General features: G+C 36.1%; 1 protein-coding gene across 25 annotated transcripts in view; it reads right to left on the minus strand.

Moving 5' to 3' along the window:
- Nucleotides 1–12,075, minus strand: part of dlg1a (discs large MAGUK scaffold protein 1a) — a 130,452-nt gene that overhangs the window by 30,862 nt on the left and 87,515 nt on the right. For all 25 annotated transcript variants that reach the window (XM_083566197.1, XM_083566192.1, XM_083566216.1 and 22 more), the window contains 6 exons: nt 8,998–9,048; nt 6,472–6,596; nt 5,773–5,942; nt 5,016–5,152; nt 4,760–4,904; nt 367–493 (listed from right to left, as the gene is read on the minus strand). In XM_083566197.1, the coding sequence (XP_083422323.1) occupies nt 367–493; nt 4,760–4,904; nt 5,016–5,152; nt 5,773–5,942; nt 6,472–6,596; nt 8,998–9,048 (755 nt within the window). The remainder of the gene's footprint in view (nt 1–366; nt 494–4,759; nt 4,905–5,015; nt 5,153–5,772; nt 5,943–6,471; nt 6,597–8,997; nt 9,049–12,075) is intronic.

Raw genomic sequence — 12,075 nt, forward strand, 5'->3', positions numbered from 1 at the left:
AGAGACAGAGAGAGAGAGAGAGAGAGAGAGAGAGAGAGACAGAGAGAGAGAGAGAGAGAGAGAGACAGAGAGAGAGAGAGAGAGAGACAGAGAGAGAGAGAGAGAGAGAGAGAGAGTGAGAGAGAGAGAGAGAGAGAGAGAGAGAGAAAGCATGCCTAGAAATAAAACATATAGTGCAATGTAACACCCAAGTCACAGCTAAAGGGCAGAAGGAACACATTCTACCAGCTGTGTCAAGTCAAACTTGTAGTATTGAGGCTGATTTAAAATAAATTCACAGCTAAGGAGCAAGCATAGGATGCGCAAGTTAAAGCTGAGAGGCAGGGCAAGAGCAACTCATATAACGTGAGGAAAGAAGAGGGGTACCTTGTGATCTCATCATCTCCCAGCAAGCCTCTGGAGATGGGTGAAAAGCGTGAAGGCGTAGCTGGCGTTGTAGGCTGGCTCAGATAACTTGGGGAGCTGATATGATTTTCCATGTGCTGAGAATAGGCTGAAACGTACAAAAATGTATCCACATTTGAAATGTAAACACAGCGGTCACTTCAGCAACTGCTAATGCGTCTATCTAATTAAATTTACATATGACAATAAAAATATCCATGTTATATCTACACTTACCATTCACTTCATTAGAATCTTTACACCTGCACACTAAATGCAGTTTTCTAATCAGCCAATCATGCAGCAGCAACAAAATGCAAAAATGTGCAGATGCAGAGTTTTATTTAATGTTCTAATCAATCTAATCAATTAATGTTCTAATTGTGGTGTGGATGCTGGTACCAGATCGGCTTGTATAAATATTTTATAACTGCTAATTTCCTGGAAAACACTGAAAAGCGGAAAATCACTGAACAAGTAAGAGTTTTGTGGGTGAAAATGTCTTGCTGATAAGACGAGTCAGACTTTCTAGAGTTACCAGGCCACTTTACATGCAGATCAGAAAAGCACCTCAGCCTACAACAGCAGAAGGCTACATTGGATTTCTCTCCAAGCAGCCGAGGACCAGAATCTGAAGCTATCATGGGCACAGACTCATCCAAACTGGGCAGCTGTAATGAGTAAAAGGTCCAAAAGGTATTTTCTGCTGTAGTCCATCCATTTTAAGGGTTTTTTGTTGCATTCTGAGATGCTTTTCTGAACACCGCGGTTGTGAAGAATGCTTATTTGAGTTTCTATGAACTTCCTGTCAGCTCAGATGAGTCCCTCACTCAGAAGTTTCTTTTTTTCTTTCATACTAAGTAAACTGTTGTGTGTGAAAATACTAGGAGGTCAGCACTTTCTGAAATATTCTAACCAGCCTATCTGCCACCAACAACCACACCACAGTTATACCCACAGAGATCACTCTTTTTTTAACATTCTGATGTTGCTGTAAACATTATCTACAATTCTTGACCAGTAGCTGCAGTCTGCAGCTGCTTCCTAAATCAGCAGGTCAGTGGTAGACAGTAACAAAGTAAATGCAATTCGTTACTGTACTTAAGTAGCTTTTTCATGTATCTGTACTTTACTGAAGTATTTTTATTTGGAGAAACATTTACTTTAACTTCACTAAATTTTAAATTCAAATATCCTTTGATAGCGCTTGCTTTGATTGCCGCTTGGTGGTATCTACATTGCAAGAACATACAGTTCAGCATCAGTTCAACAGCAAGCAGAACATTTTGAGTAATAAATGATGGAAGAAACTCCTGACTCTAAACTACCACTACAGCCATGGCCTTAAGTGCGTGATTTTTTTTTAAGTCGTTGAAAAGAAGGTTTTGGATTTATGATGTCAGGGATTAACCAGCCACACCCTCACCAAACCCTCCAATCACTCCAAGCAGCTCACCAACTTACTAATCATCCATACCTGGTCCACATCAGTCACCACACTATAAGAACCCCGTTTTTCCACAAGCTCATTGTCCGTTCTACAGCTTAGGCTTACGAACATTCAGGACTACCCAAACTACTCCGTTTGGTTTCGCTTGGCTTACAAGTTTCTGTGTGTTATCTGTTCTCACTCTGCCACAGTTATTCTCTTGGTTCAGTTTACCCTAGTTGGGTGCTCCTTTATTTTTTTTTGTGCTTTCTGCCTTGCCCTTTTGTTTTCTCATTAAAAGGCCGTCGTTGAATTCACTTGGTTTCCAGTACCATCTTAGCGCCTGACACATGATAATTTTAATAGATATCAATTAGTGTTTGACTCACTAATATCATTCTATCAATAGATTGATGTGCTAAGAGTAACATTAGTCTTTTCATATAATTATTTTTAGTTGATTAAAGCGAGAGTCAAGAGAGTCTTGTGACAAAAATGATAAGACGCTATAGACATAATGGATCATTGTAATTTGGATACTTTTAAAGGAAAATATTTTGTACTTCAAAGTTTAAAAGGAGCACTTTTACTTTTTACTGGAGTCATATTTGACCTTGTGTATCTCTTCTTTAACTCAGGAAAATGTTTTGTGTACTTCATCCACCACTTTTAGCATGTACAAATGTGAGTAATAAAGCGTTAATAAAGTAAAAAATCAAGGTCAAGGATCAAAGTCCACCTTTTTCTTTCTGTTAAATAAATGATGATAAAACATTTTTATAGCTGTCCATGCGGGCAAAAGTACAAAAGTGCTTAAAATAAGAAGCCCTTGAAGGTTTACAGAAAGGGTGTGTCTCTGCCTGTGTCAATTTCCACATTACAATGTTACGTTTTTTCCTCATCTCTAGACACACTGCCCTGATGCCAAACACAAGAGCAAGCCTATTTTCTACAATTCTCATAAAACTGCTCATGTAGAGGCACAGCATCACTCCCGAGAGAGAGGAGCTGAAATGTAATTGGATAGTATCACTGGCACTAAAACACTAAAGCCAAAATAAATTCCCTCAGTTTAAGCTTTCCAAGAAGAAGCTCAGCACCGTTAACTGGAAGAAACGTCACCCTCTGTCCAAAAAGCGATTAAGACAGTTACACACTGTCAGTCTTCTCACCACACACACACACACACACACACACACACACACACACACACACACACACACACACACACACACACACACACACACACACACACACACACACACACACACACACACACACACTGTACTCACTCTATATACCGGATGTTAGATAGAATTTTTTTCCTTCTGATTAAGTTTGTTTTTTTGCTCTTGATGCCTTTAGGCTTTAATGGCAGAATGTGTGTTCAGACCTATGCTAATGCTCAGCGAGGTGCTGTGTCATCAATTACAATCACTCAGCACTTTTGTAGAAAGTAAATCAATTCTGGGGGCATTGAAAATAAAACGCTGTGCACCACTGCTTTTGGCTGGCATTAGAACCGAGGGTGAGCCCTGGGGAACTGGATCACTTCCAATGCTTCGCTACATCATTTTTATTTTAACACCTCCCTAAAATAGCCTGGGGAATGGATTAGTTGCCCCTGAGCAAAATCCAATGCATTACTCAGGTGATGAACTGGATATTATTTATAGTTATTATTTATATATTATTATTATAAATTAGACCACAGCTATTTTCAAAGCTTTATTCTTACTGGTCAAATGAGGTTAATCTTTTTTTTCCTTTTTTTTTTTACAACAGCAGCAAATTACAGGTATTCATATAAATGCACTTATTTGAATCTATTGGATGGAGGGATGTGGTTCAACCTCAGGAGAATATTCACCATATTAAATGTAACTATTAACACAAACATTTCAATGTTTCCGCTCTTAATAATTAAATAATTGCAAAAGAGACATGAAGTTATTTGTATATAATCAACTTTTAGAATTGAGTCCTTTTACTTTACCTATTACACTATCTTTGATACTAAGATAGCACACTTTTACATGCTTTATTCTACACATTAGCCACTTGAAGAATACATATTACTTATTTTTATAAAATGTAACTCATGCTAATATGTCATATATGTAAATATATATATATATATATATATAAATTGTTTTGCTTTTTTTTTTAAGTTTCACCTGGTTTCCTTTTGAACATAAATGAAAAAAGAAACGGGAAATAAACAAACATGTTTTGTTTTATTTGAGTTTGACTTTCAATAATTAGGTAATATCTGTAGCACTGATTTGTAGCAAGACATTTTGCCTCGGTTTGCTATAGTAGTCTACCACGTGTGACCATGTGCCTGTAAATCGTTTATTTTATTTTAATAGCCATTGTTGCTTTTGTGCAGTAGGTAAATAACAGTTTATTTTTCAGTAATTAAAAAAAATTATTTTATACTTCGGCAACCCGCACACAAGTATTTTATCTGTAGTTCTTTGTAGTTTGCTTGCAGTCTTGCTTAAGCTTTTCATTGTACAAACTGATATACGTACATACGACAAATGAGTTCGAAACTTAAAACATGACACAATTGATTCTTGAGAAGCAATTGAGGATATAATTCAAGTACTCAAATATAATAATTTGTATTAGTGTCTGATGACACTGACTTGAGTATTAGTAGTTTCTGAGATTACTCACACGTGTCATGTGTTGTGTGAAAAGAAATTCAGAGAATCACTTCAACATGTTGCTTGGATCAAAGGCAGCAATCTAGAAATGACCAATCTGTAAGATTCACACCACCACTACAGGCGCAAGGATCTGACAGGTTGTAAAACTGCTTTGTTTAATAGTTGATATACAGTAGGTGATGAGTTTCGCGTAAAAACCCAGGGGCGTATGTTGGACATTCAGATGGTGGGGTCACAGGCATGTAAAGGCGTGTGTGAACACACTCACAGTTGGTGACGTCAGGAGGAGCATAGCTGTCGTTCATGAACACGCTGGTGGGTTTCGCCACTTTCAAGAACACTACATCGCTCGTGTTTTTTAAGGCCGCCACAGCATCTTCATGAGTCACCTCTTCAAGGCAAACAACATTTACCTGCATCCCATACACACACAGACACACAAACAATATACACACGTTCTTTAAACAAGAATAAGTAAATCATTTATAATAAAACTTTAAGATTTCATGATTTTGTGATCATACAGCAATAAGTTTATCTCCAATCTGGAGTCGTCCATCTTTGTGGGCAGCTCCTCCCTCGATGACTTTAGTGACGTAGATACTGTTATCTCCAGGAATGTGCTGGTTTCCGACTCCACCAGCTATACTGAAGCCTAAACCTGATAATCAATAAGCCCAGATTTGTGAAATAAGATTTACACTTTTTAGAACCAGAAAGTCAAAAAAGATCATTTCAGGTACCGTATTTTCCGGACTGTAAGCCGCTACTTTTTCCCCACGCTTTGAACCCTGCGGCTTAAACAGTGAAGTGAAGTTTCAAAATAAAAAACTGAACCCCATAACATCAGACCAATGACACTGCCGAACGGGTTCAGGTAAAACCAATGAAATTCTTTGTATTAAATCAGATGCGCTCCCACTGAATCGGGCCGCACCACATCATAAATATGGATGATGTTCCTTTAACGTTTGACCTGCCGCTCACTTGGACTGTCAACAGGAAATGTGAACAGTCTTTTGTTAAAGCCTGTGTAAAGTTCATTAGTTTCAATGTAGGAACCTGCAGCTTATAGACAGGTGCGGCGTATTTATGCTTATATTTGGGTGCGGTTAATAGTCCGGAAATTACGGTATTATGAAATGTCCTTTAGTAATGCTTGCATAAATGACAGTATGCACAACGAAAATGAAATGGTTCAAAAGTCATGAAAAGTCATAACTCATTGTCTAACACAGACAGATACAGTACATGATAATAAATGAGAAATAATCCTTTTACCTTTGGGACCTTTGACAAGCTTTAGGTCCACGATTTTCTCAGCACTGGGCTTTCTTCTTCGAACATACAGCCTCACAATGCAGCCTGCCTCCTTCAGCGCTTCCACGGCTCTGCTGTGAGTGACGTCTCTCACGTTCACATCGTTTACTCGCAGGATACAGTCATTTACCCTGCACAAGATGGGGAGAGAAAAATGTAAAGGTTAAGGTGCTTTTATATTTGTAAATTACAGCACAGTGAGATTCTTTCTTCGCTTATCACAGCGATGTTAGGAAGCTGGCATCAGATCACAGGGTCAGCCATGATGCAGCACCTCTCAGAGATTTAAGGGCCTTGCTCTACAGCTCAAGAGCAGTATTCTTTGTAATTCTAGTGACGTTCATGGCGGCTCCCAAAAGAATTTTGACCACTCCACCCATTCCCACTGAAAATGTGACCAATCAACCCTGCTCCTGAACAAACTCTGATCAATCCATCTGGATCCTAAGGTTATTTTAATCAATTTTTCCAACATATGATTCTTGACCAATTCACTTAAAAAAAAATATTTGAGTAATCCCACCCACTCTAACAGTATGACTAATCCTGATCGATCTTGTAGAAAGTTTAACTAACCCTGCACTCCTCTAAGAACAGCTGCCAAGAAACATATAAAAAGAAAATTATGAGGTATGTTTAAAAAAAAATATGCCTCCTGACCTGAGCCTGCCATCCTGAGCAGCAGCTCCACCTGGTATAATCTTGGTGATAAAAATGCTTGGGTCTTCACCGACATGTGGGTTATCAGTGCCGCCTGCAATACTGAAACCCAGCCCGGAGTTTCCCTGGTGAGAGAAACAAAGAATAAAAGTGAACATAAATATTGGAATACAATCAGTGTGAAAGCAACATTAATCCAATTGTCAGAAAGTTACAGAGGTACTGTGTGTTGTTAGAAATCATTTAGTACATACAACTAAAACTGGGCTATTTTATTCCTAAATTAAATCATGCCCTAAATGTGACTTTAATTAAAAAGCAAACAGGCAGCAGTTCAAATAGTTTAGCTTTGCATTTGAAAACAAATCCTTTATAAAATTATTTGAACATAGTGTTGCTCAATTCTCAAAAGATGATATATATATATATACAGTATATACAGTATATACAGTGTATATATATGACCTTGAACTTGTGACCTCGATAGTTCGGAACTTCATTCGGAACCGGACTGAGAGGAACTCGTGAAAAATCTGAAGTTCGCAAGAAGCCTAAAATTTGGCTCTAAAGTTTGGAGTAACATTTTAAAACAGTTTGTACCAATAAATTACATATAAATGTTTAAAAAACTATTTTATTATTGTATTATTCATTTAAAGTAGTAAATATAACATTTATGACAAGTAATTCACAATTTTTGTTGAGTTTAAAATACAGTACATGCACAATTCCCCTGAAAAAGGAACCATTAAAAGGAGAAAGTCAAAACCTTGCGATTTTTTGTTACTTGCGAGGGGTCATGGAGCGTAACCCCCTGCGAGTTATTGGGACACTTGACTTCTCCAGCCACATGTGCCACACAATTATATAGAAAGTCTTTGGAAATAGTAGCATTATATTCACTAGCTTCAGCATGACAATGCCTTTGTGCACAAAGCCATCTCATTGAAGATGTCAACTTTCAAAACGCAATGCGATTCATAACCAGACCTCCACCGCCTACACCAGAACCTATTTAATAATGCCCTTGTGGCTAAATGATCCCCAAATGTCCAACCACACTTTAGATTCTAAAACATCTTCCCAGAAGAGTGGAGGCTAATATAACAGCAATTGGGGACTTTGGATGTGAAATAGGATCTTCACATACAAACTTATGGTCAAGTCTCCACAAACTTTTGTCCATATAGTGTGAGTGTGTGTGTGTGTGTGTGTGTGTGTGTGTGTGTGTGTGTGTGTGTGCGTGTGTGTGTGTGTGTGTGCGTGTGTGTGTGTGTGTGTGTCTAATTTTTTATATATAACATCATGACAATCCTAGTTTTTTATTACTGTGCATATTCTGAAACGTTGTTTTTTCTATAGTAACAGCTTTTTTTTACAGGAACTTCTACGGTGATCTCTCCAAAATGTAATCTGATACTATGAAAACCCAAATGTAACAAAACATATTATTTAATACAATCAAAGCATTTCAGTCACTAAAAATTGGAAGGAGTCTGTGTCAGTTTTTTCTTCAGTCAGATGTCTTGGTATCATATAGTAACAAGCTGTATTTTTTGCCTTCAAAAGATAAAAAACACATTTAGGCGGGGATCAACAGGATTAATAATTGACATAATATAAATTATATATTTTATATAAGGGATCGAACCCGGGCCACAGCGGTGAGAGCGCCGCATCCTAAACACTAGACCACCAGGGAATTTCCTTATTTATTTATTCTAGTTAAATAGTCAGATTATTAATAAAGATCTAGGATGTATTGTAAAATTGTATTTTAATTCACACTACATGCATCCAAAATGACTGCACATGGTTAAAAACATAAGTGAATTATTCACATCCTTACAGCAGCCTTGTGAGATGATGATAATACATCACTACTCAACACTTTTCTAATTGCAGCAGTATCCATAACTTTAAAACACTGTATATAAGTACTCTGACTTTTTACAGTGACTTGAGCGGGGTCAAAAATGCAGGTTAGAATCAACTCCTGTGTGCGGTGCTTGATGTCAATCACACTTGCATATAAATTCAATTCAAATGCATATCCTGATTTAGATGCTGGCGGTGACCTAACCAGAAATGAATTTAGAGGGATAAGAAAACATTGTAAAACAAAATCATGAATGAATGATTTTCTCTTCTGTTTAAGTTATTTGTAAGTGTGGCACTTTTCAGTTGGATGTTAAATTGTAGCAGAAGTGGTAATGACATTCATTCATTATTAAACGATTTTTAGCTAAATCTACTGTCAGAGTTGTCAATGTTTTGTATCTTTTTTTCAATATTATCTTGTAAAGCCCTTATCGTGAAGTCTTTAGTGTATTGTCTCATGCCAACTCTAAGACATCATCAGTAAAAGGTCATCTGCAAACATTTAATAATTTAAAGCTTTCACTGAATGCAAAAGTCCGTAATTTCCAACCATCTGTTCATGCCATCATCATGGCATCTAAGTGATTGTTTAGGGATTAAATAATCGGTAATTAAAATTGAAGAAGCAAACTACAGAGCACTTACCCGTTCAAGTGTAATTTCTTCATATTCATAATCGGCCTCGGTTCCATTAACCTGCAAGATAAATAAAATTAAATAGTATGAGTAGCAATAATTCAAAAATGCCTTCAAGATGACACTTTGGTTTTGGGACCATCCAAACATAATTTCATGTGAATTTGGCACACATAAAATCTGAAATGAGTTCTCTGTTAAATTGCTAACTAAACTAGTTTGATCTTAGCATTTAAATGAGTACAATGTGAGTGAGTGGGGAAATATAGAAAAAGCCACTCAATGTTTGACCTGCTCCCTGAATCAGGCTCTGATTCCTTCCACCATGAACCAACCACTCACTCAGCATGAGCTTCAGCATGCATACGACAACAACCAAAGGCCACATGAGAATAGCTCAGATTCCCTACCCGTATTCAGCATAAGTATACCTCTTAGAAAGGAAGGATAATTCAAAATACATTCATGAGGAAATACACAGTAGTAAAGCTTGTTGTGAGATCATCAGGAGACGACTAGGAATCTAAACTTATAGATATTTCAAAAGGGAATTCTGATTATAAATTAAAATGTAATTGAACACAAAATTCATGGTTCGGTATATACTTTGGTTTTTACGTCATGGTTTGGTTCAGTTTCGGTACAGTTAGGAGGAAGAAATGCGAAATATAAATTGCTTGTCATTTTTATTAACATTGTTTATTATTATTAACATTTGTGAACAATATTTTGGATTTTTTAAAACAATTTTGAATAAAATGCCTAAATGGTTTAAATAAATAAATAATAAAAAAAATAATATATATATATATATATATATATATATATATATATATATATATATATATATATATATATATATATATATATATATATATAAATGAAAGATAATTACTTTTTATTGTGTTGATAAAATTGAGTCATTGATTAAATATGCACAAAATAAATTAATTAATACAATTAAATAAGTAGTTTAAATTTGTTAAACCCCATTTGGGTAATACAGATGTATAGTGTGTGTTTTTTTACACTTAATATTTAATTGTTAAAGATATTTTACACTTAACTATTTTACTTATTTCAGCATACTTTAACAATTATCAGGAATTTCCTATTTGTAAGCCAAAATCACCAGGAGAGTTTTTGCACATGCACAATACAAATCATGTTTCAGATGGGGATCAGGTATCCACGGTGACACTGCGCTCAAACTTTCAGTCTGTCACCTTATATGTTCGTGACACTATGTTCCACATGTAAAACAGGGATTGCATTTGGTACACAAGTGCACCGTACCAAAGGTCCTGTACCGAAACGGTTTGTAGACCGTCCCAGTATCCCTGAAAAATGGGCTGGAAAACACTTCTGTAAAATATAGAGGAATATCCTCATAGTCACACAAAGAGAATGTCTAGCATATTACTCACTAAATAATGCATTGACTAAGACATATAGACAAAAAAAAAGCATTGAACATAAGACAGAACAGACTGCCTGCATCCAAAACAAATAATTTAGCCCAGATTGAGTCATATAAAATGTTGCTGAAAATAAAAAAAATAAAAAACACATGAGAAATGAGGTTAAAGCCCTAAAAAGTGTGGTTATGTAATGTTATTTTTGTGATCTCACAGGCTGGATTTTAAGCTCCCAAATGGCTCTTTTTAAGGCCTTAAATGGTAAATGCTTTTTAAAGTTTCCTAATGGTCAAAACAGCCTACGCCATCAGTGATGCTATTAAGAAGAGGAGAGGAGAGAGAGAGAGAGAGAGAGAGAGAGAGAGAGAGAGAGAGAGAGAGAGACAGACAGACAGACAGACAGACAGACAGACAGACAAACGTTCCTGTTGACCCTGCTCAATTCTGTACTTTACTTCATCACAAGGCACAAAATCATATCAGAATTAAACGACCACTATCTTTCAACTATCTCAAGTTTCCGTTTTTTTAACAAATTATGTAACTACAAATATAAGATGTAAAGGGTATTATAAATAACAGTCCTATGCATTAAGATGTGTGTTTCAGTTATTACAGTGAACAGAGGTGTTTTTCAGAGGAGGTGTTTTTTTAATGACAAAATGTGCAGTTGAGAACATTGCACTTAGTTAGTGAACATAAGATTTACTTTGTAATACATGGCACCTTTTGTACCTTCATAATCACTTACTCTACGATGAGAAAACTCATGAGCAACGCAAAATTATAAGATCAGACATACAATTCTCTTTATGTATTAATACAGCGTCTAGTTGGAACAACCTGTGAGATATTCCATAACATATGCCTCAGCACAAATGAATAGTGAACAGATAAAGCATGTTTTACAATTTAATTATTGTATAATATTATTATACAATTTTTTTTTCAAAATGGTTATTTGCAGAATTTTGAGTAAACCAATACTACACACGAGCCTAAATCTATAGTAATGATATTTAAATCACTGAATTTTTTTTTGCACCATATTTCAGCTAGCTTTTCGATTAATAATTTAATTCAAGTCAAGTGGACATTTATTGTCATTCCAACAATATACAGTGCAGTACACAGTAAAATGAAACAGCATTCCCCCAGAACCAATAGACAAAAAGTAGCATGAAAGACTAAACTAAACTAAACAAAACTAACATTCATGACATTTGTGTTAGCTTGTGGTCACCAAGGCTGAGGCTAAGACCAGTGTTGAAATAACAAAGTCATTTTAAATGAATTAATCAAACTGTCTCAGTAACATACAAACAACATGTGATAAAGCTTTTAGATTTGCACATATGGTGCTCAATCCAGCAGCAACACTCATCAAAATGTTTTTTTTCCCAGAAAGAAAAAAGCACAGGAAAAAAATCGTAGCATTAGCATTCATCAAATCCTGCTTCATATTGAAAGAATCCTCCCCAGGCTTGTTAATGTGACTTGTGAAAGCAGTACCGGGAAAAATCCTCGCCTTACAGTAGGAACGAGAGAGAATTAGGCTGCTCTACATATCGCATTATTGTGGTCACACAAGGAAAGCTTGTTAGTCCTTTCACCATTAATGCTTCATTCTAATGTGGCAGCAAACCTAATGCTAATGCTTCAGGTAGAT

The sequence above is a fragment of the Silurus aristotelis genome (assembly GCF_946808225.1).
Source record: "Silurus aristotelis genome assembly, chromosome: 2".
Classification (NCBI taxonomy): domain Eukaryota; kingdom Metazoa; phylum Chordata; class Actinopteri; order Siluriformes; family Siluridae; genus Silurus; species Silurus aristotelis.